Source organism: Stylophora pistillata, chromosome 4, assembly GCF_964205215.1.
Source record: "Stylophora pistillata chromosome 4, jaStyPist1.2, whole genome shotgun sequence".
Lineage (NCBI taxonomy): Eukaryota > Metazoa > Cnidaria > Anthozoa > Scleractinia > Pocilloporidae > Stylophora > Stylophora pistillata.
The window spans coordinates 21,432,954-21,460,712 of NC_142522.1; the positions used below are offsets into that span (position 1 = coordinate 21,432,954).

At 37.9% G+C, this 27,759-nt stretch overlaps 2 protein-coding genes and 2 long non-coding RNA genes across 12 annotated transcripts in view; 3 read left to right on the plus strand and 1 right to left on the minus strand.

Moving 5' to 3' along the window:
* Positions 1–4,612, plus strand: part of LOC148732839 (uncharacterized) — a 5,826-nt gene extending 1,214 nt beyond the window's left edge. The window contains exons 4-7 of the long non-coding RNA XR_015999746.1: positions 1,491–1,545; positions 2,174–2,199; positions 2,839–2,875; positions 4,491–4,612. This is a non-coding gene — a long non-coding RNA (uncharacterized LOC148732839). The remainder of the gene's footprint in view (positions 1–1,490; positions 1,546–2,173; positions 2,200–2,838; positions 2,876–4,490) is intronic.
* LOC111328768 (uncharacterized) overlaps positions 1–19,362 on the minus strand; it is a 21,965-nt gene extending 2,603 nt beyond the window's left edge. The window contains exons 1-5 of one of the 8 annotated variants that reach the window (XM_088756172.1): positions 19,185–19,362; positions 4,736–4,858; positions 3,115–3,424; positions 2,657–2,757; positions 1,462–1,543 (exon numbers count right to left, since the gene is read on the minus strand). The gene's annotated coding sequence lies outside the window, so the exon portion shown is untranslated. Of the gene's footprint in view, positions 1–1,461; positions 1,544–2,656; positions 2,758–3,114; positions 3,425–4,735; positions 4,859–6,851; positions 7,115–17,783; positions 18,030–19,184 lie in introns of those variants that run through there. The other 7 variants (XM_088756169.1, XM_088756174.1, XM_088756170.1 and 4 more) reach the window with 7 other exon arrangements.
* LOC148732840 (uncharacterized) lies at positions 7,732–16,662 on the plus strand. The gene is made up of 3 exons (XR_015999750.1): positions 7,732–8,352; positions 9,228–9,864; positions 15,025–16,662. It is a non-coding gene; the product is annotated as an uncharacterized LOC148732840 (long non-coding RNA).
* A 63-nt stretch (positions 19,363–19,425) lies between the features above and the next one.
* LOC111328744 (uncharacterized) lies at positions 19,426–27,393 on the plus strand. Of its 2 annotated transcripts, none has more exons than XM_088756916.1 (9): positions 19,426–19,532; positions 19,642–22,887; positions 23,390–23,453; positions 23,756–24,019; positions 24,435–24,581; positions 24,938–25,777; positions 26,418–26,537; positions 26,829–26,892; positions 27,029–27,393. In XM_088756916.1, exons 2-8 carry the CDS (start codon positions 22,687–22,689, stop codon positions 26,879–26,881), a joined length of 1,689 nt encoding a protein of 562 aa, XP_088613042.1. In that variant the 5' UTR covers positions 19,426–19,532; positions 19,642–22,686; the 3' UTR covers positions 26,882–26,892; positions 27,029–27,393. The 2 variants fall into 2 exon arrangements, with proteins under 2 accessions (XP_088613042.1, XP_022788968.2); XM_022933233.2 differs by having other exon boundaries at positions 19,431–19,537.
* The last annotated feature ends 366 nt before the right edge of the window (positions 27,394–27,759 follow it).

A 27,759-nucleotide genomic window follows, 5' to 3' on the forward strand; every position in this document is an offset into this window, starting at 1 on the left:
CAAGTAACTCTGTTCCAATGTCAATTCTGTGAGAGTCGCATTAACAATAACTCAGGATTTTTAGAACTGCATAACAGGACTGTCGTTACTTACTCCTTGATGTCTATTCATCCCACCAAAAAGCACTAAACTCCTCAAAGCAATACAAATAATGTGCTTACAATGTATGTCTTGTGGTTGTATCAGCACTTTAATTTTTCACACCCCTAACAGAATTCTCTTAATTCTTCTCCTGACTGCCACCCATCTCTTGTCAAGTTAGTCGTGTGATGATTTACATTAAAAAATTATGCACTTCTGAACACAAGTGCATTTTTCATGCAACACAAGAACAAAGTTGTACAATGAGTACAAAGTTATAACACAAGTGCAATTTACAAGTAGCATGCGCGTTGTCAAAATTTTGTCAGTCGTGATGTTCTGTGATTTTTTTCCGTAACTTATTACTCTCACTTGCCCTATGGGTTCATGCAATGTTACTGTGCTTATTTACACCAAACTGCACTAAAAATCATGTTTTACCAATACAAAATGTGTTTATTCTAAAACATCAGCCCCTAGTTGCCATTATGTGTTCCCACCACTGGTCCTGTTTGCCACATTATTAAAAGTTGTGAGTGTAAACGACTTTTTAGACACACCTGGATAGCTGCATGCACTAATGAAATGTCTTACCCTGGACACCAATACACCGTGACCCAGTCAGTGCTAAAATTCACACTTCTAGACCCAGAGTTGAGCACACTAACTGTGAGCCCTCAGAAATCCCCACAATAACATCTTACACCCTGCAGCTATTATCTCCTGACATGTACATTCACCAAAAAAAACTATTTACTTGCAAATATTGATGTTTGTGTGTGATTGGCCTAGATGCATAATGTGACAGGAGGTATCCACACTAAACCTGTGAAAATCGAATGATATTCCTAAGTTTGAAACCTTAGACTCAAAACAATGAAAGTCCTCATTGAAATTTTCATTGACAACACAGTCTTTTAAGCTTCACTCTTACAAATTATTTTGCCTTTGGGAACAAACTGAGTCCTAAAACAAACATTGGAATATATCTCCATGCCAAATGGCATTGTTTATTTATAGAACATAATTTTATCATCAAGCACAGGGCAAGGAGGAAGGTCCACACCTGAATTTTGATTTTTTCAAGTACAGAGAGTTCACATTCATGGAGAGGACTCATAGCAATCATAACATGCTTTTTCAAAAGTTCTTTCATTCAACACAGATTACCACCAAATCTAATATTACAGCTTTTAACACTGTCATAGAATTTCACTTTGGACATAAACATACCACATTTTTAGAAAATGCTTGCATTTGCGAGGTAAATTTGTTCCTGCTTAGTCTAGCTTAAGTGTAGTTATAAGAAAGCTGAAGGTGTAAACTAATAAATCAAAGAGTTTCAATTTCTAAAATAATGTACAAGGCAATTGTACTTACTGTGTCCTCCATGTTATATATTCATCTAGGCTAGTGCAGTGGATAACTTCCCATGACCCAATTGATGATCTTGAGGGAACAACTGTAAGACAACATCAAAAACTGTAACAACCATATCATATCTGTACATTAAATCAAACAAGGGGTAATTGAATGAAACTACCATCAACTTATCAAAACTTATCATGACATAATCTGACTAGAGCTGATTCAATTGCACTTCAAATAACCACTAGGCTACTCTGAAGACAAAAATAGCCATATATCCAAGAACCCTGTGTGTTTGCTGTTCTTGGAAGTGAGTTGACTCACTGACATAAGCTAGTTGATTTATTTAAAAATACAGTAAAAGTTTTTGTCCTAAAAATTATAAGCCACCACAAGGAAAGGATACCGGTAATCAAAAGTCACCGAGGTTCTGAACAATGTATGTAACAAACTGAATCGAGCAACATCCTTACCATCCTCACTTGGCATGGAAACTACACCCTTATTTTTAAATCATATACAATTACTTTTTATTTTGTACAGATGCTGTACAAAAAAAAAAAAAAAAACAATTTAAGAGAGAATTAAACAACTAAGCAGAGGAATACGTATAACCAAAGGAAAAAGTTATTCATTTCACAAAACCATATTATGCACTCAGATAATAACTTAGATTATAATCCAGTATGTAGATCTAATTCCTTGTTTCATTCCCCACTTACAGCCAAATGACAGTGAAAGACAACTAAGGTGAGGTATGAGAGTTGGAGTGAAGGAAATTAAACAGCATTTTGTGATGTATACTGCACATACATGTACTTGAAATGGCAATGCTTAGTTTGACATGAGGAAAATGAAAAAAATTCAATAATTGGCCCTTGAAGGTCTACTTTATCTCTAAGGGATCTGTACAATCTGCATGATGCAAGAAAAGTGATTGCATAAAATTGTTAGAGGAGCATCCATGTACCCCATGAACTATCCATAGCAACTCAATATTCTTTCTACTAACTCACTGGTATACTCTGATGAATGTAACTCAACTCCTTTATCTACATTAAGCCATCAACTAGTGAGGAATTACATCTCACTAATTTTAAAGTTTTAATTTTATTCAACTTGTGTCTAAAAACAAATTTGCAACATCAAATCCTAACAGTTTGCAGGATGCCTGTCAAATATGAACTTTGTAATGGGCCTTGCTCACAACAGAGTCTGTGGCTCAGTGGTAGAGTATTGGAGCACGGAGTTTGAAGGTCTGAGGTTCAGTTCCTCATAGGAACTCAGAATTTTTTCTTAATCCTACACCTGTAACAAAATGAAAAACATTTTTCTCAGTTTCTTTACTAAGCTCAAAACTCTTCATCTTTCTGATTCTATTTACATCAGGAAAATAATTGATGACTTCCTATTATCACAGACAGAGGTGAGATATACGTGATGTCTAAATAAATATTGATTTAATCGCTTCGCCAACTGGCAGGGACACCGCAACAACTTGCGCCAATTACTGCGGACCCAGTAAACCCACCCATCCCACCCCAGGGGAGGACATCCATCACACAGTAATCTCGTGTGTGGGAAATTAACGTCTCCTACCCCAACCCTGCAGGAGATGGGACCTCCATTTATTCGTCCCTATCCGAGAAGACTAGAATATCTTACCATTTCTTGATGTTATAGAAAGGCATCAAAATTCTTCTCAATTATTTGAAGACCCTGAGTGTTGGTCTGGCCGTGGCTCGAACCCTCGACCTCCCGCACAACAGTCCAGCGCTCTATCCATTGAGCTAACCGGGAGGCAGTTATATTGCACTGTTTAAGTTCACATGGCTCCCTGATTCAACTTTTGGTCAAAAACCAAACTGAAGACTATTCACAAATGACATGGTAACCATGTTTTTGACCCAACAACGCACTAACCCAAGCACCGGATAACGGATAATCTTTATTTGTACTCGCATTCATACTTGCTCTAAGCAAAAAAGTTACAAAATTGAAGGAAATTATTAGAAATGAAATTGGAGTACTAGCAGCCTGCAATAACCATAGGGGCTAGCGGAGTCAGGCAGCTAGTTAACATCAGCATTAAATAAAATTAAAATAAGGTCAGCAAGAAGATTGAAGTACAAATGCACACACACACACAAGAAAAAAGAAACGGAATTTATAAGATATGAAGGAAGTCTAGAATAGTTCAAGTTATTTATGAATACTAAACATTAATATAAGAAGAGCACAATGTCTACGGCAACTAGTAACAGCTATATAATTATAGACTACAAAGTAAAGAAGTACTTAAAAAAGGTTACAAAAATTAACAGAAGACTAGATTACAGTAAATTGGAAAATAATACACTGCTAATAAGTACATGAGTTGCTAATAAGTATATAAGTTGCTAATAAGTATACATATTACGTAGCTAATAGTCTTTGACTGGATCGCATTTTACTGACTCCTTGAAGTTTGAGATTGATCAGGATTTCAAATTTTCACTTATTGAGTTCCATACTTTGGGGCCATTAAACCTTAAATTAAATATTGCATAGTTTGTTCTTACTTTAGGTAAAGAATAGGACAAGTTCAAGGCACTTCTAGTATTGTAGTTATGTTTTTTATTTACTTGAGTGCAAAAAGTATCAAACACAGATGGTAGATGTCTATTGTAAAATTTAGACATAAAGGCTGCAATATTAAGGAAGACAAGGTCAGGCAGTTTAAATTTATTTAAGGGCTTAAATATTGGACTAGAATGCTCATGGAAATTAGAGAAAGTTATCACTCTCACTGCTCTCTTTTGTTAGATAAACAAAGGCTGGGTAGTCGAGGAATAAGTGTTACCCAACGAGATTAAACCATAGATTAAAAAGGGATATATTAAGGTATAATATAGTAGGGCACTCTTGTGCCATTATCACTTTCTATAACCCTGGCCACTCATCCCTGGGGCAGACCTGCTTCACAATGATGATCTTGTCAAATACCTGTATCAATGTCTGTGCCACTAAACAAGAAATTCTTTGATTATTTACTAAAATAGATGACTCCCCACGAACTTTAACAAGAAAGATCAAAGAAAGGTCAAAGAAATGCAGCACGGAAGCCATGATAAAATTTTTTTGTATGTATGAGGCTAATTAAAGTATTTTGTATTAAAAGAAAGACGTCTCAATTTCCTTTAATAATTTTTGACAAAGAAAATAACAACTTTGCTAGGATACTAGGTTGTAGTCTCAGGTTTCTTACTAAGTTTAAAAAATAAGAAATAGCAAGTAGCTTTATTACCTTCCCCCATATGCTGGGGGTGTGCGGGTCACATAGGCCCCCATGGGGATCTAAGGGCAGGTATTCCTGTATGGATGCCATGTTGTCAACTCTGAAGTTTCTCTAAAAATGCTGGGCCTTTTCCTTTGGCCACAAGAAGAGGGGAAAAGAAATATAGTGGTCATTTTGCGAGATGACTGTGAGGGACAAATTTGGTTAAAAAAGGCAGGATTTCTTCGACACACTATGTATATTCAAACCAGTAACATGTGATAAATATCTTCACAACACTAGTTGGGGGGAGACCACTAAATTTTTCCAAAAACTTGAAAAAATTGTTGGATAACTTTGGTAAATATTTCATGCCCTGGGTTCTCAGTAAAATAGCCAGTAACAGTTACTTGAACAGCTGGTAAAAATAACTGGTTACCAGCTCTTAATGACAAGAACCCTGCAGTCTGATACAATGTAAATATGTATTTGCTTAATTTGCTGATGTAATCCATCATCACAACATACATATATTTCCAAATGCAGCCGAAGCTTTCAAGTAAAAAACAATTTGAAACAAAAATATTTACAATGATGATGAAATATCACCACCAAATTACACACACATACCAAGGGTTAAATACTCAGAGCACAGACAAAATTTTGAACAACAATCTATCAAAAGAAAATATAAGAAAGAAAGAAAGAAAGAAACCCAGAAGAGAAGGTCCAAGAGAGACAAGGGAAACCAGAACCCAGATAGAAAAAATTGAAAGCCATATCACATACCAAATGTGAAAACTAGTTGGTATTTTTATGAAAATCAAATCCCATTTAAACTAGCCTTAATTAAAGCAGAATGGGGCCAGCCAGTCTTAATATTGTAAAGAATGAATAAACTTACTACATACCAACCCTAATACAACTAAAAAATCTAATTTGACAAAATGAATGGTGTGGTCGAATGAAAAGATTTTGAGTCTGTTCAGTAACAGATAACAATGATGACATCCAAATGCAATAAAACCCATAAGGAAGGAAACAAGGAGCAGCCGTGTCTATCACAGACCTCCACAAGCAAAAACCAATGAAAAATACCCATGAAATTCCCCTTCTTATTAATACAGACATCCATTATAAATTCAAACATCCATCTTCAAACAACAGATTCTGGGGAAAACTCAATCAATCCTACCAATAAGTACATATTATAAAGACACAATATTAACCCTTTAACTCCCAAAAGTGATTAACACCTAACTTCTCCCTGTAATTATCCAGTTAACAGGTAGTGAGAATAGTTAACAACTATTCACTGAAGTGGAGGTGGTCAGTGGTGGATATTTACCGAGCCGCAAAGCGGCGAGGTAAATATCCACTGCTAACCACTGACACTGAGGTGAATAGTTGTTTTAGTATATACTAAAACAGTGAGATAATATACACCACCAAAAACTAATTTGAGTCATTTCTTCGTCTGTCACAGATGCAAACGGGACGCCATTTTTTCTCGAGTTGCTCGGAGGTAAATAGCAAAGGATATTCGGAGTTTGACTAGCCAATCAGAGCGCACTTTCAATGCTAACCACTGTCTTAGTATATACTGATAAAATTTATTGGGTAGAAGTTGTTCCCTTGATTGAACACCAAATTCTCATAACCAGTTTACAAGGAAATGTGTAGCAGATAAATGGGAAAATTAACAATCACATCTTGAGAGTTAAAGGGTTAACAAAATGCGTGGCAAAATGGCGTTTGTGACTACAGAGAGTGTTTGATACATGATTAATTAATTTTCCCCCACTGATTCAAACAAACACCAATTGATTTGCATTCAGTACTTCGTGTGCTGCTATACTCAGGAACCATCGTACATTATATTTAGGTTTTTAACATAATCACAGCAAATTCAGTAAGAACACAATCATAAATAATGATCATTGTGCTCTCATCAGCAAATTCAGTGTGAGTGTTGAGTATGAAAACGGCTTCTGTCGTTATATTTTGAAGTAGGTTTTGCCCTTTTTACCATTCAGAAACAACAGTAACAACAACAACCATCCTTAACCATTTGACTATCTTCTCTGAACTAAAGTTATAAAACTTACAGCCGAGTAAAAATGAATTAATGATTCAAAACACCTACCGCAAGGCCTAAATCAGACCAACAGAAGAGTTTCTCGGTCGTTAGGGCTTCGCAGAAAAATTACGAGTGCTTATGTATGTTGTCGTAATAGCTTTAGCATTGAAATGATCGTAATTAGCTTTGGCATTGAAAGTACCTTCCTGGAAAGCTGTAGATCGGCAGTTACCCTCAGTTACAAGTTACAAGAGGTACAGTATGACTGCCTTTGACGATTGCAGATGTCTTGATCTGATGCGCTTGAGCAGAAATTCTGCAATCTGATTGGTTCAAAGGAACAAATCACAGTGCCACTGCTTGAAAGGCGAAAAGCACAATGAAAAAAAAATGAACACACAGAATCACTTAGGAGTGACTCGCTGAAAGCTCAATGACATATAGTCCTGTTGAGCCTCAACTTTTCAGGGATATTTTTACGGAGGGGAGAAACTTTGTGCCCACCTCCTGCAAAATGTCGCGACTTCGAAATTTCGTATCCTTGACCTATCTTCATTAATCAGATCTTCAACACATGTCTATCAAACTTGACGAATGTACCAATTATTGAAATCGTTCACAAAATTGTAAAAGATATTCTGTATGCTGCTTAGCTGAGACGCAATGCGTTTTTCCATCATAAAAAGAAACAAGCATTATCTCTGAGGACTGCGAGACAAAGCGAATAGCAACAATTAATTTCAAATCTGACAATTTATGTATGTAGCTTATGAAAACTATGCAGCAAATCTTATTTGCCGATGAGGGATTTGTATAACAAAAATAAAATAATTAATCAATCAAAATTATGGAAACTCTCAGGTGAGAAAGCTGCTCAGCTTTATCTTATACTTTAATAATTATTAATGCATACGGGGTCTACGGTAGGGTTAACGGTTAGCCGTAAAACGTCAACAATTTAGCCATTAGGACAAAAAATTGACAAATTATATCAGTTTGTCATAAAAAAAAGTTAACCGTAAAATTTTTTCTTCTAATTACAAAGGTAAGAAATTAATCATTGGCCCATAAACTGGCCAAAATGTTAACCGTTAGCCATCACCAGAACTTTGAAACCCTTGCATGTTCCTCTGATTATCCCGCCTATATGAGCCCGCACCGCGGTACGCGGCTTACTTCACAACAGCTAAATTCAATATGGCGGTCAAGGAGCGTACTTCTACTCAAAGATCGATTTTGTTCTGCTGTAATACTGAAGAATATAGTTTTTGGATCAGGAGATGGTTCAAGAAAATTTTATGGCCATATTTTTTTCCGAACAAGACTTGTTTCCTAGATCGTAACAGACAGGAAGCTTTCGTAACATATTTGTGAATATTTGATTTAATTTAATTTAATTTATTCCATTTCACTGCAATTACATGGGAAAAAACAAAAGAACACACAATAATAACAAATTGGATTACATAACAAGGCAGTGGGGAAGACTAGAAGGGAACTGACGAACCATACGTGCTAGTCGACCCAGTATGAAGAAAATATACGGATATATAAAAAGTTAATCAAGGTATGTAATTAGCTTTATTAAAAACTGGATCATTGGATAATGCAGTTCAAGACTTTTTATTGGCTTAGCCATCATGGTATATCAGCCAATATACCATAATCTACAAATATGGTAAGCGTACGTGTCAGCTTAAAATTAAAAGAGAGCTAAAAATTTAAGAAAATTTAATAATTTAATTTAACGTTTTTAATAAAACAATTATTCCACTCGTGCTTGTTGGATATGAGATGGTTATAGCCAACTTGGTGCTACGCGCCTCGTTGGCTATCTATCATCTCATATCAAACGCGCGCTCGTGGAATAATTGTTAAATAGCTGCTAACTACCTAACTGAGTAATATAACTAACTAACTAACAACCTTAAACTAAGTACTGGTTTAGCCCAGGTGGTACAGGGTCGAAAACCCTATCGTTATAAAAAATTGTGCATAGTCTCTTAAAAGAAGAAACACTACAGTTGGCCGTCCTCAATGCATCTTGCAGTTTGTTCCATAGATACGGAATCCTATTAAAAAATGTTCCCTTAAAAAGTTCCGTCCTGAATCTATTAATTTTTCGTTTATTACTTGCATGTGATCTTAATCTCTCATCTGAACAAAATTGAAAATACGAATTTCAGTTTATAAAAAGTTGAAGATCCTTGACTTCTCTGCCGTAAACCAGTGGTAGCAGGTTGAGACGTTTTAGGCATTCATTATAGCTAAAATCGGGTAACATAAGCCAACTTGTCACACGTCGTTGCACCCCTTGTATTCTTTTTATCATAGTAATTGATTTTGGGCTCCAGATTTCAGAGGTGTACTCAAGGTGAGAACGTACCAGAGCCACATAAAGGGATCTCAGAGTTGGTAATGAAATTTTGCTTCTGCTTATAGTGCGATGAATAAAACCCAGCATATCCATCTCTGCTGTACCCATCGAAACTCGATTGTTTCGCGTGCCTTTGTTTACTGGTAAGTTAAAATTTTGGAGAAACCAGAAAGGCAAACACAATGCGCCGTAAATTTATATAAATCATCTTTTCCCAAAAGCAAACTCCCATCAGATTAGACCATTTAAATAACTAATTTTCAAAGGAAAATCGATAGATGCATATGAAAATCTTTGATATTCTTGAGTTACAAGCATGTTTATAATTATATTTGTGTGCCAAAATGTTTTGCAGGAATGACATTTGAGTCTTACATTTTTTTTAATCTAGATACAGGAGTCAGGTATTGGAGTGAACTTTTGACCTAGGGAACTTTAAACCCAAGATGAATTTAACTTGGGTGAATTCAAGTAAATAAACACTTTTTTAAAACTACTGTGAACAGCTAAATTTTTTCTTGCATTTCCTCACAAAAAGCATCTAAGTTCAACTAGACAAACCATCGCTTGAAATTATGGCCAGAATAAAGAAGAGACACACTCCTCTTATGACTCTCAAGAGGATTGAAAATAGAATCAACGTTGGGAATCCACTGGGCTGCTATGTTTGTAGCCGGAGAATGCAAGTCAACTCATGAACAGGTACATGAACTGATACCTAAAAATATATATATATATATATATATATATATATTGTGGGAGGAAAAAGACAAGTAAACTACAAGTTCATCCCTACAAGCCTGTTTCGTGGTCGCCCACTCATCTCATATATATATATTTAGATAAAAAATGTTCCATGTATACATCAGACCATGTGCAAAAATTTAAAAAAAGAAAGGTGACATTCATATACTCAGGCAACTGGATATATACTGCAATTTGGACATAAATATTAATATAGACACAAACTGCAACTCAATTTATAAGTATCACTTTTCAACATTTTTTATCCTATTTGACAAACATAAATCTGGTGAGACAGTTCAGTAGTTGTTCAGCCAAATAAGACAAAGGTTAAGGAGGACATGGAGCATTTTGTTATTGATACAGTCTAAGGATAAGGCCATTAAGCTGACCTCTTTATTCTCTTTTGATCTCATATCTTCTAAAGAACTTTAACAGGTGACTTCCAAGTTGATCTTGAATACTGTCTGGCTGACTTTGTTAGCTTGGCTTTGCAGCAGGTTTCAGAGTACTGATTAACATGTCTTATCTATTCTTTAACATCTTTAATTGTGGTTCACTAGTGAGGACAATCTCTTTACATCTTTATCATTAGTGGGTCAAAATATTGTTTATTTCTTTTAATTGCCATCAGATTTCTTTACAAGAAAGACGAACCTTCCAAAATTTTGCTCCATCCCAACTCATGGCTTTGTAGCATATTTGGTAATAGCCTCTGCCAGTATCTGGGTGGCACAGGTTCAAATCTTGTTGAAGCCTGTTTATTTTCAGACTTCTTTTCTACAATTTCTTAATTTCTGCTCATCCAAGAGGATCATTCCTTGAGTTGTAGTTCAACATGTCTCTTTTGATGGACTAACTCATAACTCTCCAATTTCCATATTAATGAGTTCACTATTCAGCATTTGCTCATTTAAGGTGGTTTCACTGTAAATTTTGTCACTATGCTACCACGCAAAATTAACAGCCCTTACTTCATTTTTAGGAGGCTTGGTGGCCTCATGGTTAGTGCACTTGACTCTGGAACTAGTGGTTTGGGTTTAAGCCCTGGGTGGGACACTGTGTTGTGTTCTTAGGCAAGACACTTTATTCTCACAGTGCCTCTCTTCACCCAGGTGATTAAACGGGTACTGGCAGATTTAATGCTAGGAGGTAACCATGTGATAGATCAGCATCCCATCGGGGGGGGGGGGGATTAGAGAACTCCTAGTCACTTCATACTACGGAAACTGGAGTTAAGCACTGGCTGGATGGGCCACGTGGCTTATATACAGACTTTACTTACTTCATTTTGACAACTGCAACCAAGGGAAATGACTTTGATCCATTAAAAACAAGAATTTGAAATAATTCCAGTAGGTTTGGAAAGGGTAGAATTTACTGATAAGAGTAAACAGAGGGGGTCTTACCTTCTGGGGGAGCATTGTTATAAAGAACTATAGGGTTCTTCCACTCGAAAAAAAAGTACCATTTCAACATGATAATTTAGGTATTTTAAAATAATGCCAAATTAGATTAAGGTAAAGCCATAAAGGGTAAGGAAAACTTCCAGTAGGCAGTTGAAAGGTCACACAGCTTATCTATTTGTTTCAATGACAAACAATACTCTAGAGAACAATTAGTGTGGAAATTTGGTCTAAAATGGGGTGTTTCACAAGGTAGGTTGGAAAATAAGGAATGCCAGAATTTGGAACTGGAATACTCGGCATACCTGGAACTACCGAAAAATAATAAATTTTAAAAAATAATGAATTAATAAATAACTAGATATAAAAAAATTTATAAATAAATAGTTAATTGATTAAAAAATAAATAAAAAAAACTAAAAAGGAAGAGACAGAAAATCAGCTCTCTATAAATAAAGCAAAAAAAATGCAAAAATTTCTCTCGATAAAATGCTGGGGACCACGTGATGTAACAAAAAATAACTACCCGGGGCACTATTCACGGGGATGCACTTAGTAGAACTACATGTAGCTCACAGTCTATAATATACAAACTGATGTGGAAGATTACTTCGAGGTAAATAAACCAGAAGCGTGGCTAATCACTGAAGACCTCGAGCGCTGGAGTGAACCCAAAGTGTGACCGCATTATTCCCTCTTTGAAGGAGGTTCTATTCTAAGTAATTAATGCAAGATAAAGTGACTCGATTTATCTCGGTATAATTGACAGTCTGTTGACGCAGTTCCGTTCACTGCTCAATATGTTTTAACCAGCAGCCTTGCAAATCATCGCTATCGGTTCTCGCCTTACGTGCATCATCAGCTCGCTCGATTTTTCAGTTCCCTCCCGTTTAATAATTTCTTGTATTGTAGCTCTCCTCATTTCCATCAGTTGTAACTTTGTTAACTTCGGCAGGGGTTTATTCCAACACTGCTTCTTGTTTACTGTCTTGGATGTGTCTACCATTGTTTGCAATGAATCTTTGGACCATGTCGTGTCCATCAACCTCATCAAGAGTATAAATCTCCACGCGCCAGTATATTTTAAGAGCTACGCCTCTTTCAAAGTATCTCTAAAACTACTAAAACTGTTTTATGAATAAAAATTTATCATTTTTCGGTCGTTCCAGGAATTCTGAGTATGCTATATTTTCCAACCTACCTGTTTCACGATGTATTCCATAAAGCTTATTTGGAATATAAGAATTAAAAAATTGCAAAACAGCCTGAGGGGCGATAGTTATCTCATATCCAACTAGCGTAAAAACAAATTATACTTCGTCTAAAAAGACTAGGGTTTGCCAAATCAGTGGTGGAAATAATCTGTTATATGCACGATGCATGTCGCGTGTGGTCCATGGTACATGAGCTTAGATGCTATGACCTGTAAACCAGTGAAAACTACGGAATTGCAGTATTTGGGGTAGCATTTTTATGATGATGCCTGGGTTGAAACGATTCCAGTGTATTCTATGACTCTGAAGAGTGCTATGCTAGTCAGGAGCTTGGTTGAAGAACAGTTTGCATCATCTAAATTTCCGAGAAAAACATGTTGATCTATGTGGGGAGTGGAAAATGCAGAAATAAGTTAACAATTGGAACCCCACAGGAAAGTTGATGGCAAGGATTCAGAGACAACAGGATTTATCGTCAAGTCAAGAGTATAAACTTGGCATTGTTCAACATCACGTCCTAAGGGGGAAATTTGAAAGGACATCAATTATCCTAAAAGATTTTAATGTAGCCATCTATAAAACATTCTGACTAGGCAGCCAAGTTGAGTTTCCAGGGATAAAAGTTATAGCTTTGTTCCTATACATCATGAATTGCGGCAACAAGAGTTTAGACAACACTTGCGATCCGCGAGGACTCCTCCAGTTACCACGTGAGTGATAAAATACCTAGCAAACTTTACACCCTTAGCTTCATTAGGTTTTGAAAGTGGACTGTACTAGAGATCATTATCAAGCGTGCCTTAGAAGGGAAGTTTTGTCGAGTGTTTTTGATTGGCATCATGGTAATTTAGATCCTTGATCCTAGTTTTCTTTTAGCTCATGAGTTAGTTATTGCACCAATCTTTGCCACTTTTAACTTTTTTATCCGAGTTGCATATTAATAAAGGTAAACCTCTTATTTGGGCTTATTTTATTTGTTATCATTTTTACACGTAAACAATCTCGCTAACCTTTATGTTATCCTCCTGGGAAGCAAAATGGATATGTACACTTTATTTGAATAGAGTGCATGGTTACATTTTTTAAAAGACTGTGGTCTCCCTCATGTCCTATTTGAATGCTAAACTGCAGTCGCATCATAAAAGTATCATAATGTTCAATTGATAAAATATTCTATCAATGGCGAAGCTTTCAAGCGTGAATTTCCTTACGATGGAGTCAAAGTAACTTGATTAAATCTCTACTCAGTCGAACAGCAGACCTAATCATAAACGTTGTTCCACACTTAACAGTATCAGTACCAAACAAGCATTCACTTGCTATTATTGGTGCGTGGAATAGGAAGACGATAAAATAACTTAGACCTAGTATTATATGGCTTGTAGTACCTTAAGGATACTAATTTCTCAGTATATGCCCATCCATGAAACCGTTCTCCCTTAACTTCGCATTGCAGGAAACAACTCACCTGCTGTAACAAAACTAATCAAGGCAGTGCGTGTTTCACTAAGTTTCAATTAAACCGATTGAATTGAAAGAATCTAATTGACTTTTTTAAACTTTCTTAATTCTGCTGGGAGCTAAAAAAGGCGGAAAGGATATAGTTCAATTATTCTCCACAAGCTTAATCTCAAATAAGAAGGCTTGCAAAAGCTATTTAATATTTAGAAGAAATAAAACCTTTTCTTTCTATTTTAACGTTGACCAAAGGTAAACACTCGCCAGTTTATGAGAAATATTTCTCCAATGCAACCGATAGGGTTTGAGCTGGATGAAAGACTCTGATGTAGATGTGTGTAAAAACATCGCAGTATCAAGATGTAAAACTATTCCTTTCTATGGGAGCGTTGGCTGAACTTGAACACATTTCAGCTTGTCACAAACATTGCTAGTGTGAAACTGACAGTTTTAAGTTGGAGGTAAAAATCAATGTTGTTTCACGAGAACCTCCCACTTTATTTATCCGTGATCAGTGAGACCTAGCTGAGACGTCGTGCGCCTGCCGTGTTGAACTCGGTCAGTCAGAAATTAAGTCCAGACGCCGTGCTTCTACCGTGCTTTCGTCGAGTCGACGAAAGCACGGCAGAAGCACGGCGTCTGGATTACACTTTTGAATTTCTTTACCCAGCATTCCTGGAAAGCTCTTTGAAAGCCAGATCTGTTCCATTATTGATGGTCATCTACAAGATTGTGGCCTCTTAAGTGAACACCAATGGGGCTTTAGAAAAGGTCTCTCCTCAGAGGACTTACTTCTCACCATGACAGAAAAGTGGAAGCTAGCTGTAGACAAAGGTCTAATTGTTGGGGCCATATTTATTGACTTTCAAAAAGCTTTTGATACCGTGTCGCACGAAATTCTATCCTTAGAGCTTAAAGTAGTTGGTATCTCTGGCCCATTACATCATTGGCTAATGAGCTATTTACTGGATAGATACAAATACACAGAAGTAAACAATCAGAGATCAGTCTCTCTTCCTGTTAAATTTGGTGTTTCTCAGGGATCCTTGCTTGGCCCAAGATTGTATCCTTACTGTTTAGACTAATGACCTTCCTGATCAAGTAGAAGATGGCTCCATTCTGATGTATGCTGACGATACCACAATTTACTCAATTGATCCAAATGTTGAACAAGTTATTTTATCTCCAAATGGCCTAGTGGCACAGATATCCAAGTGGAGCTCTTTAAACAAATTGACAATCCACCCTTCTAAAACCGAAGCTACGATAATGAAAAAGCAACAGTTTATTGGTCCTTTGTAGCCTTTACATTTTGACATGGCTTTGTGAAGTTTGTCAATACTACAAACTCTCTAAGTGTTATGATTGACAACCAACTCTCTTGGCATGCTCAAGGGGACAGAGTTAATATTTCGTTTTCCAAAAAAGTTGGTGTTTTAAGGAGAATGTCATACTTACCTAAGCCGGTCAGTTCTAGAAGAAATATATTTTAAAACAATTATTCCTAGTGTCGCCTATGGCATACTAGTGGGGAGAAATTGCTCCCAACCATTACTTAACAGCTTAGATTACACTCATGCCCAGGCATGTCGCAGAATTAAGCGCCTCCCTTCTTCATTAGAAAGTAGCGTATGTCTGTCTCGATTTGACTGGCTTCCTAGTTATTTTGTTTATAAGAGAAGTATATCACTTCAGATGTACCACTGAAATCTTCATAGGGTCTGCTCCTAGCCAAATGCTGGACCTGTTCTCTAAATCATTTATATCAACTAGATTCAGTAATCAGTTTATATTATTAGGGTAAAGTCTGAATTTGGAAGGAGTTCTTTTCAATACAGGGGTCCTAATATTTGGAATTTTATAAATAAGAAACTTAAACCATCGAATGTTAGTGAAGATGGGTTAAAAGTAATCTTAGGAAAGCTTTCCAAAGATATTCTCCAATTTTCATTTAACAAAGGCTATTACGATTTCAAATTAGAAGGATGATTTTATTTATTACTAAGTTATTATTAAGTTCATCAAAGCCTTATTTATTATATTATTTTACATAGCAGATCCATATCAGCTGATGTTATTTATTATTATTATTATGGTTTTACATATCAGATCCAAACGATGTTATTTGTTACTAAGTTATAATTAAGTTTATTATATTCTTTCTCATTATATTACTATTCTATATAGCAGGTCCACATCAGCCTGTGGCTGCCGATGCAATATTGTCTCCAGCAATATTGTAATTCTTAACCTACTTGAACAAATAAAGGATTGAAATTGAATTAAGTTCGGCAACCATGCAAGCTCTGTCGTGCTACACGACTCTGGTACAACAGCGATTTCAAAAGTCGTGCTTTCGCCGAACCAAAGAAAATTCATAAACCGTGCTACTGTGTTTTGCTGGGATTGCGTTCTTGCGGGAAGTTCCTAGAATGAAATTGTTGCTTTTCCTTTGTAAATTCTGAATTTCGTAAGACTCTAGCCTGATGGCTGAATCAAAGTCGTGTTTCTGCAGTGCTAAGGTCGAACCTGATTGTAATTAAGTTCGGCTCGGCAGAAGCACCCTTCAAATAATTTTTATCTTGCGGGTAAGTTCTGAACATCTACACGACTAGTATCGCTCTAGAGTATCGGTTGCAAATGAACATTGATAGAAAAGAAAAGGATAGGAAACTGGTATTATCTTTCATTCCGCTTAAAGTTAACGTTGACCTTACTTAAACGCATGTATATGATAGCTTATCCCAAATCTTGCTCCAGTGAGTCGAAGCTAAGAATCAATGACGGATGAAATTTTACGAGAGCCCCTCAAACTTTTTATCAAGGACAACAAAGTTGTCGAGAGAAACATGAAAGTACACGTTTCTCTCGAGGCAAAGTTGTGATGTCCATGAAATTGTTTTTTACTGAATTGAAGTAAGTTTTACCGTATTTTATACTGAACTATTACAGGATTACTCAAGATTACGAAGATTCGTATGATGCACGATCCTCGCAGTAGATAGCGCTATTTGAGCAATAGCGAAAATCAGACCTGAAAAAAATCAGGCCTGTACGGGATTCGAACCACTGACCTCCGCGATACTAGTGCAGCGCTCTTACAAATTGAGCTAACAAGCCAACTGGGAGCAGGCCGTTAAGTTGATTCGTAATAAACCCGTGAAAGTAAGGTTTCACGGGTTTATTACGAATCAACTTAACGGCCTGCTCCCAGTTGGCTTGTTAGCTCAATTTGTAAGAGCGCTGCACTAGTATCGCAGAGGTCAGTGGTTCGAATCCCGTACAGGCCTGATTTTTTTCAGGTCTGATTTTCGCTATTGCTTAAATAGCGCTATCTACTGCGAGGATCGTGCATCATACGTATCTAGTACCGCAGTTCAAAATATATGAACTTCATATATTTCATTGTACTGATTACGAAGATTATAATAGAGAGTGATTTTCATCTTTCCAATTTAAGTCTTAAATTTTTTGGTATCAGTAGAGTGAGACAACACACAAACATGGAAGAAATGTAAAAGCTGGAGATACATATAGCGTGTCTTATGTCTTAAGTAGTTTTACTGATTTAAGAATAATGAAGAACAATAAAGTACTCTTCTTTGAAATCGGTATGACTGTGCTTTTCCATACATTAACGTATACAATACATATTGCAATTTACTTCTACCTCAACTACTACCTCAACTACTACCACTACTACTACAACTCAGTCCTTATTAGTGGAATAGAGACAAGAGTGTGATAGTATGAAAGAAAGACTGATTAACCAAGGTGTGCTTTTCAAGATGCATCATACCTCCGTTGGATACATCATTAGACTCATTGGAAATCGGTCAGTGTACAACGCAGACTGCAGACAGCAGATTGGAGGTAAAATGCGGGGATGAAATGTCTGGGTAAAATGCAGACTGTAGAACAGAGGTAAAGTACAGACTTGGTTCCAAATGAATTAACAATTTATGACCGCGGTTGCTATGACTTTGAAGTAAACAGTTTCGTAAAGTTTCCAGTTGCGCCAGAATATTGCTGATCATTCGAAACGCCTGTTGATACATATTACAGTTCATGTTCTATGTGTTTGTCAACGCGTTGATTGAAACCTTTAGTTGAAATTAATGGACATTTCTGGTTTCTCTAAATGATTAAACTTAAAAGGAACTTGAGACTTCTACTTGCTTTTGATTATTCTCAGTTTGCGGCAAACAAAAAGCCCCACGTAGGTTAAGTTGCACATGAAAGCCACAGATTTACCTCGGGTTATTACTAAAGTGAGAACCCTTATCTCGCTCCCACAAATTTGCTTTGAATTGCAGACTGAATACTGCAGACTAGGGATAAAATGCAGACTCGGTTCTAAAACAACCCGCTTCCCCCGAAAAATTCAAGAGTGAGCTAAGATCGAAGCTGCGTAACAATCGTCGTGGGAATAATCGTAACAGCGATTGATGTTTCCAACCTTACTTCCCCACATGGTTTTGGCGTTAACGTATTGTTTTAAGGTAAAAACGATTAGAAACCTAAGTGTTTGAATATGCAGTTCACAGCCAGCTAAATACATTTTCCTTGTTGAGGAGTAAACACGGTTCTGCTGCATGAGCAACATTACGTAGCTGTAACATACATGTAGTTCATGTATACTTTGTTCGGCCTTGGAAGTAGTAGCGATCGACTTATCACAGAACGGCAATTCCGATTTCTTGAGTAATAAAACCTGTTTCTAGTACTTTGCTTTTCGATGTGAAGTTAGGCATGCAAATGCTTTTGATTTAATCCCGATCTGGAGTCTGCAGTATGCAGTTTTCGTTTTACACTGACCGCATTGTGAATACCGTCAGCAATCGACAAAATTCATTCTTTACCTTGAACGTCTTGAACTTTTGATCAGGTTTCTCGTTTATGCTGTGAATTTATTTTATTATGAAACGCTGTAATGACTAGTATGATAATATCTATAGGGAGCAATGGAAAAGCCACACGAAGGCATAGCTGTGAAGCGATGTGTGATATTTATTGTGATGTAGTTCTGGCTAAAGAATTTTTAAATTGCTTATGAACAAGAGAAACGTACGGCTTTCTTATTTTTATGTTGCTTAAAGCCTACAGTTATGTTTGCGTAGCTGGTTTGAATGAGAAGATCATATTTTCCTGGAACAGCTTACCTACAAACTAAAATAAAATGACACAAAGTTGAACTTACCTTCAGTCAAGCAAGATCGCCGCTGCGTTTCATCGCGTAAATTGGCCAATATCAACTCTAATCCAAGAGCTAAAGTGCTTGTGCACTGAAAAACCCCACACCTGTAAGATCACATTAGTTTCTTAATCACCCTCACCTTCCTTCACCTTCTTCGCAACACTGGTGCATATATAGTATGGCACGCGGTGCGCAGCCTGGGTACCAGATTAGGAAAAAGCACATGCGCTCTCCCTCTTCGTTTCATCACTTGTTTCGGCCGTCCACGATGTTGTCTTTTATCCGCGTTTAGAGTTATTTTTTCCTGCCCTCTGCAGTCAAACTGTCGAGGATGAATTAAAAAAACATCGAGTAATGTAAATGTTTTTTCTTCTGTGAGTTTACCGTTCGACTTCTTAGTATTGCAGGAGATATTCGCGATCGAAGGTAAGAGTCATTGACCGCTTTCTGTTGTCTCTAGGCTGCCACCTCATCGTCCGACCCGATCCATTTGGCGGGCAGCAGCGAAGACCTGCCAAATCTTCAGAAGTTACAGACAGATGCTGTTGCAAAAACAGTGCCAGCAATCTTGAAAGGCCTCTTCGCCACCCCAACCTTGCCAAAACAAAATAATCCAGCGGACTATGATTCTGATTATGATATGAAGGCTGGAATGAAGGAAGATATTAAGAAACAACTCGGTTACACGAAAACTAAGGAGGTGTCTTTGTTTGATGAAGGCCTTTCTGAGCGCCACTCTGCCTTTATAGTTGTTGCAAGACCCATTCTAGCAGCCCTGTCAGCACTGGATGGTGTAGGAGGAGATATTGAGAGCGATAATGTTGACCCCGACTCAATAATGCTCTTGTTTTACTCGGCAATGCCAACTTCAGGCTAAATGCCTGGAGGTAGAAATGGTTTTCTGAGTTTCTCACATAATTGGGCGAACATACTCTCTGTGAGGGTACCCTTGCTGAATTACACCTCTTCGCGGATAAATTTTATGCCAAGATAAAGAGTGAGCACTACCACGACCATAGATCGACCAACAGCAAACTGATCAGTACTCCACCAGCAAAGCGCCAGTTCAAACAACCCTCCAAGGAGGATCAACCCTTTCGTTCCGATTACTGTTCCAACAACAACAGCAGAGTTGGAGGAAAACGAAAATGGGGATTTGGCTCAAAATCTAACCACCAATCCTATAAGCATAGTAACATAGAAGAATTCTCCTCTAAGCTTGCTTGCGGCCGGACCATTTAAGCTGACTATCCGCTGCCTGTCCTAGAAACACTCAATCCACCCACCGACGAATCAGCCGCTCGTTTACTGTAATTTGCTCAAAAGTGGAATGAAATAACACAGGATTCATGGACATTACAGACAATTCTGGAGTACAAGATCCCCTTTTGAAAGCGCCCCAGGCAGTGGTGTGTAAGGATTACCCGTACCAAAAGCTATACTGACGCTCAACAAATGGACCTGGCCATTCCAAATTGGTTGGCGAAAGGAGCAGGGAAGGAGGTCCGAGCACAAGAGGACCACTTTAAATCAATCTTATTTCTGGTACAAAAAGAAAATGACGAGTTTCGCCCAAATCGTTTCCTTGGAAAATATCCCTTCAAAATGGAATGAGGTTTCTTGTACGTCTGCTCCTCGGGACTTTACAAGAGCTCTGAAACCAGTGTTGACAATGTTGCGATGTCTGTGAATCCGCATTGTAATTTACATCGACGACATGTTGTTACTTCACCAACACAGCAGGGGGCTGGAAAAACTGTGTGCGTATGTGGTAGCTTTCCTAAAAAAATTGAAGTTATTTCGTTACCCCGACCGACGCAGCCCCTAACAGTTTCTTTAGAAACTATCAGCCTTTATTCATTTAAGTGAAAATGAGTTGTACATCTCAGTCGTTGTTTATCACAAATATTTACCAAGCAAAGTCAACCGCTGGTAGCACTCGCTAAGGCCCCATTTACGTGGTCTCGGGTACCGAGAGAACCCTCCCCCCGAGTTACCCTGGGCAAGCTAACTCTTCACTTAAATGATAAAGGGTGAAAGTTTCTTAAGAAACTGTGATGCTACTTCGGTGGGGGTAACAAGGTAATTTGGTGATATCAACTAGGTTGAAATTGTAAATTGGCCACCGTAACGAGTTACAAAGCTGACTTTCGAGCGTTAGCCCCTCGTCTTCGCTCTGACGAACTAACTTTTTAGTTTCTTCTTTAAAAAATTCAGCCGCCCGTCTACATGAGGTTGTGAACTCGTCTCGGGTGAGCGAGACAACTTTGGGGGGGGGGTTGTCTCACCTCGGCAGGTAGGATAACCCTGGAAGGAGGAACAACTTTTCCTCATGAAAACACCTTTTCTCGCCTACCCGAGACGAGACAACTCAAACAGAAAATGCGTGCGAACGCTGTAACCAGAGCACGTGCGTATTACAACTATCCTTTTCCTGTCGTACGCCACTTTGTCGAATATATAAACTGGCCTGGCCGAACGAGAGTTAGCAGATGTCAAATTTCTGATAAACGCTCCGTAGACTTGTCTACGGAGAAGGGTTGTCTCGGGGTAGGGGAAGGGTTGTCTCGGGTACCCGAGACCATGTAAATGGGGCCTAAGACTGTAACAAATCTGCCGCGCACGTATGAAAGATGACAGAACCAAGTACTATCGCAAAGGTCTGTGGTAACAACACTGTGCCCAGGTTCTTGCCGGCCACTCAATTTACTTCGTCATGCTAAGGGCTGGGTAAAATTTAAAAAAATATTATCTCCCTGTTTCATTGGTTGGTTGGTAACCGTGAAAACGAGGGAACGGTTAAGGGGAGGAAAAACGAAGAAATAGAAGAAAGAAAGAACTAACAAACGAGATAATAAAAAGTGGGAAGCAAGAGGCAGAAATGGAAAGCGGAAGAAAAGATGGAACTCAGAGGACAAGAGCAGAGAACAAAGGGACAAGAAGGCAGCACAGGATAATAGAGGAATAAAGAAACAGAAAAACAGGAGAAAGTGGTGTAAAGAGAAGGGTGGAACTAGAAATACAAGTCAAATGAAGACAGTCCGCCCGTTTCCGAGAGAGCTTCAAAATTCTTCTTATCATATAAAAATTTTGGCAAAAACATGGCGAAATGGAGTTTTCTTACAAATTGCTCACACTACACAAAGGTTAACAGCTACAGTCTTTGCCGAGGAAATCAATGAAAGTTTATTAGAACCGGTTTATAAAATGTTAAAATACACGAACTGAATCCAAGGTAGACCCTCTAAACATGGCGGAAAGCAGCTAATTAACTGTGAACAGTGTTTTCTTTATATACGATTAACCAATGTAAAAGTGTTTTAATTTGTAAATCTGATTTTAGAGCTTGAACAAAGTTTTAGTGCCCAGGCTTAACGCTTCAACTCTGCTAGGGGTGATGTCAAGAGGTGACGGCACAAGTACGTTACCATGCAACTAGTCATAAACAATCGAGACTTTGTTTCGCATCCAGAGCTCCGTTCTTGCCGAAGTAAAGTGAAAGAGAATGGATTTTCCATGTTTATTGAATAGTTCGAATGAAGATAATTACAAAATGAACAAAGATGTTTCAGATGACAAAGAGTCCGTGAAGAAATCCTGTTCTGCGAGAATATTTGATAAAGAAGTGAATGTCACTAATCGTTCCGCTGAAAGTTGTCATGAGCCTCTGGAGGCCTTGCACGGGGCACGGATTATGGCCACTGAAGTAAGAGTTTGTCAATCACAAAACCTTTTTTTTCGTTAGAAATAATAAGTGTAATACAATTAAGTTAGATTTTTTTATCGGAAGGGGCCTGACGAGAAAAGCTTAAGTTATTTTTCGCAAACGCCGCCATGCAACTAGACCCCATTCAATCTATGAAAATAGGTCGTAACTGATTCAATCAAAATCAATTTGGATTTTAAATTAGCTCAGTTTTTGGTCCGTTCAACATTGGATAAACATTTAACGCAATTGGAATTTTTTTGCCATTAATGTTATTCAGGTAACTGATTTTGAAGACATTTCTTCATGAAGAGACTGAAAAGCGCGCGCACCTAAAATTCTTAGATTATGACGCCACTAAACATTCCAGTAGTTTTCTGCTGTAAGCGAGAGAATATCATTTATATTCTCTTGGCTGTAAGTTGATGTTCTGTGTTCCCAATTTTCTTGTTCACTTCTAATTTAGTTTAAAAAATGATCTTCTTGACATACTTTCTTTCAGTCTGCAAGAGAAAAGGAACAACTAACAATTGAAAAGATCACTCATCTTGAAACAGTTATTAACGGTTAGTTTTATGTGGTGACGCATGTGGAATGAGAGAGGCCGGGTGCACGCGGACTGGGAAGCCATTTAAGATCCCCACTTCCTCCCCGCCGCTTCTCGTTCCGTCCGAAACAGTTCTGCTTTTCGCTCTGTTTTCCTGATTTCCCTTATCATTCCAAACTTGAATTTGATTTACCTTTTATTTCAAGTATTTCAATCAATCAATCAATCAATCAATCAATCAATACTTTATTTACACACGTAGCGTCAAGGAGCTCATAGAGCTCGTATAAGTATTTATAATTTTCAATTGTATTTCAACAGCTAAAGGGAAGGAAATCGTCTTTCTTAAAGAAACTCTCTTTCGGAAAGATAAAGAGATTTCTGATCTCAAAGAAAAACTGTCTCAGCTACAACAAAGCTGTCAAAGAAATCAGTTTGCTGCTGCTCAGCAAATGGCGACAATGGTTGAAAAGCTACAGGAGGCGAGGAAGAATATTGACGAGCTCAAGGGTGGAAAAAATTTCAATGTCATGAAGAATAAAACAAAAGTAGAAGAATCTCAAAGCGGGCTACAATTCTTTAATGGTGAGTATGTTACGTAGAATGGCATTCAGGGCCACTAGGTTGATACGCCCGCTGCATTTTCATTACCACTAGGTGTGATTATGTTCATTCTCCAAGCATGCACAGAGGAACATGGTTGGGAAGAGGACGATTGAGTGGTCTTCTTTATCGCTCGCTGTAAATAAAACAATCTTTTCGTAATTCGGGGACGATGAAATAATCACTTTAGAGAAATGATAAACCTCTTGCTCAAAATCGTAGTTTACAACATTGGCGAAGTCACCATTTAGGGGCCTGATTAAAAAGACCTACCACACCTCACAAAAAATACCATCTTCCATCCTCAAGACAAGGAGAGGCACTTTACACAAACAACTTGCGAGTATTCGGTAACGCATTCTTCCATAAAAAAATTTTCAAATTTTGTTTTGATCAGGCAAAGCTTACTTTGACCATCAACCCTCATGGTTTGACACTCTATCAAACAACAGTGGATGTCTCGAAGTTGAAAACTTTCCAGTATCAGCAAAAGATCTTGAGGCTTTGAAATCAAATTCAAAGCCCTCCACCGAAGCAGTTAAAGGTATGAAGAAAGAAAATTGTAAAGTATTATCGCACCCATTCAACGATCCAAATCTGTGCGAGAGCAATGCAGTCTGATGATCAACGCTACAGGGAAACACTATGATGTGTCAATGTATCATTCCGCAATAGGATCGTTGTTTAGTCCCTGCCTGAATCAAATTCATAGAGGTATCCAATTAACTTACTATTCTTTGGTAAAATGACATTTTGGTGAGTAAACCTCATCAATACTCTATTACCTTTGAAAACATAGGAAAAACGCACGACGATGAAAGTTTGTATTTCGTTTTTGAAGTCTGAAAAATGATTGAAATAAAACTTACTATTGCATTTTTTCATTTCATTTTACCAAAGATTGTGGTGGGTTGAAATGTCGACTTCCACGCGCCCCTGAGGACGGCTTTGTCCGAGTTGAAATGAAAAAAGAAAATTCACTACTCCCAAGAGGAGAGGAATCAAAGATGATCACCGGATTCGTTGGCCAGAGGATCAACTCGTTTTCTAAGAAGGCAAAACGTTTAGAACGACCAGCACAAAGTCCTGTGGATACATTTGAGAGACCTGAAGTCGACAACAGCAGCCCACCAGTAAAATCGAGCCATGCTGTATTTCATAATACCACTCAGTCCTATGGCGAGCGGATTAATCCAGTTCAACTCAGTGGTGTTCGATCTGAGATCACAGATTCCTCTGGTAACAGGGTGAATCCCTTTTCCAAAAGAGCTATAGGCATTACAGAACCATCACATATCCCTACGGCCAGATTTGTTGAAGCTCAAACTGTCAGAAACAGTGCGACAATTTTCTCGAACGATGCTGTATTCAAGAATACAGTATTCAATATCACCACTCAGTCCTCTGGAGGGCGGATCAATCCGTTTTCCAAGAAAGCTAAGGCTCTGGAACGACCAATACCTGATTGTACTGCCGCCAACATTGAAGGAACTGAAGTTGAGAAAATCACCCCACCAGTTCAACCCAAAGGTGTTCCATCCAACAATATCACAGATTCTTCTGGTAACGAGGTGAATTCCTTTTCCAAGAGAACTAAAGGCATTACAAGACCACCACCTGCAGTCGACTTTGCTAAAGTTCAAACTGTGAGAAATAGTCCGGCAGTTCTCTCAAATGATGCTGCATTCAAAATCACTGCCTCGTCCTGTGAGATCAATCCGTTTTCCAAGAAAGCCAAAGGTGTGATCAGTCGAACGTTATATGATAAGGGCTGATAGATTCTAAAGAAACTATTAGGGGCTGCGTCGGTGGGGGTAACGAAATAATTTGGATATATCAACAAAGTTGAAATGGTAAATTGGCCACCGTAACGATTACAAAAGCTGGCGTTTCGAGCGTTAGCCCTTCGTCGGAGCATCATAATTCTGAAAGCAACTTACACTGACAAGTAAGCTTCCTCAAATAAAGCTCGAGGCTCACGTTCGAGAGCAAGGACAAGGTTTGCACATTCTGAAAATTCGAGCCTTGGACCATTCAGTTTTGGTCTGGAGAGCTAAAAAGTTTAGAGATTTCTTTATACATTAAGTAAATTTTCTGCTAAGGTCACAGATGTGTATCGACATAGTTTAAAATGTAGCTCCATTAGGAATATCACAAGGACAAATAGGTTCGATTTCTTGGATGCAAGCTTCGTCTCTGCGGTCAGTCCCATCAGATCACTTCAGGGAAGGGGCGCGGGCTCATTTCGCGAACAGCGGTTAGCCACCGATTCAAAAGGAGCGGTGTCTTTACAAACTTAATACGCTTCTCTAGTGAATGAGATCTAAAACAGAATTTAATCGGTAAGGTAAGGTTTGTTAACCCATCTTTAACTGTGTAGGTAGTCCATATTCTCAGCATCGCCCAATACCGTCTATGAGCATCGTTCCAGGCGGATCTCAGGTCGTTTCTATTTCCCCGCAGACTTATCAGTGCAAAAGTCAAACTGCTCAACAAATTGGTAAGTTGCTCAATACGAATACACACCTTGAGTGTCCTGTTAGAAGCAAGGGGGCTAAAATAACTAACAAAGGGGTTTCTCGTAGCCAATATAAACAGAGGGTGGATTACACCAAAAGGGCTTATTATTAGGATGGCAAGGGAGGGAGGGAGGGGTTGGTAGGGACAGGGGTTCTTCATTAGCGAGGGTGTGTGTGGTGTTATTTCAACCTAAATTAGTTAATCTAATTCTCTGTCCTTTCTGGTAAATAAGCGATTATTCACCAGGTCTTGACCGTTCATTGTTTTTCAGGACAAGGATTCTTGAGCAGAACTTTCAACAAATGGTTTGGATCATACTATTAAAATGTAATAAAGTAAGCAAAACATTTCCTGAGAAAAGCCGTCAAAATTTTCTAACTGTAACAATAACACAAGCCTTTACTCTACCTTTGCTGCTTTACTTTCGCCTGAGATTAGTAAATTGACACTGGCGCTCTTTATATTCTACAGATTTCAAATGCAATCGAGTCAAGTTCAGTTCATTCTATACAAGATTGATGCTCAAGATGTAGGTTGTCTGCTGCGTTGAATTTGTTTTAAAAGATATCATCGTTACAAAACTGTTATTATGTAATCAACTATGTTTGAATGCGAGATATTGAACCCAAGAAGATCCTTTTCTAAACATTTATGTAAATATGTTAATAAGTAATTGCACAGGACATATGCGCAGTTCATTATTTTTAATTGTATATTTTTTTCTTTTGGGGAGGGGGAGTTGCAAATTTGGAAAATTTTCGTCAAAAATTATTTGTATCAGTTATTTGTACATATGACTACAATAGTCGAAATCAAAAATAAATATGTACTTTGTTCATTCCAGTTTATTTATCTGTATTATAGATATTACATTTATCTATTTATCTGTATTCGTTTGCATGGTTTAACCATGTACGCAGAGTATGCTTGCTTTGTTGTGCTTATTTTAGACCTAATCCAAATGATATAGTCGATACCTTAGAGCTACAATCATTTACGCAAGGAGAAACGAGATCACGAAGTTGTAATAACTGCCCTCACACCTTATGTTGCTCAATGGAAGTTGTCAAATGAAATCAATCTCGTGTTAGTAACTGTTGAATACACTGCGTCGATCCCTTTGCAGAATAACGCGATCCTGGATATCTTGCTAAGAATGTCAGGGTAGAGGGTGTGGCAGCTTAAGAAACTAGGGCCAAGAG

Coding starts and splice junctions, on each gene's coding strand:
- LOC111328744 (XM_088756916.1), top strand. CDS start 22,687: ATGGATTTTCCATGTTTATTGAATAGTTCGAATGAAGATAATTACAAA. Junction 24,020..24,434: donor CGGGCTACAATTCTTTAATG/GTGAGTATGTTA, acceptor TGTTTTGATCAG/GCAAAGCTTACTTTGACCAT. Junction 24,582..24,937: donor CTCCACCGAAGCAGTTAAAG/GTATGAAGAAAG, acceptor ATTTTACCAAAG/ATTGTGGTGGGTTGAAATGT.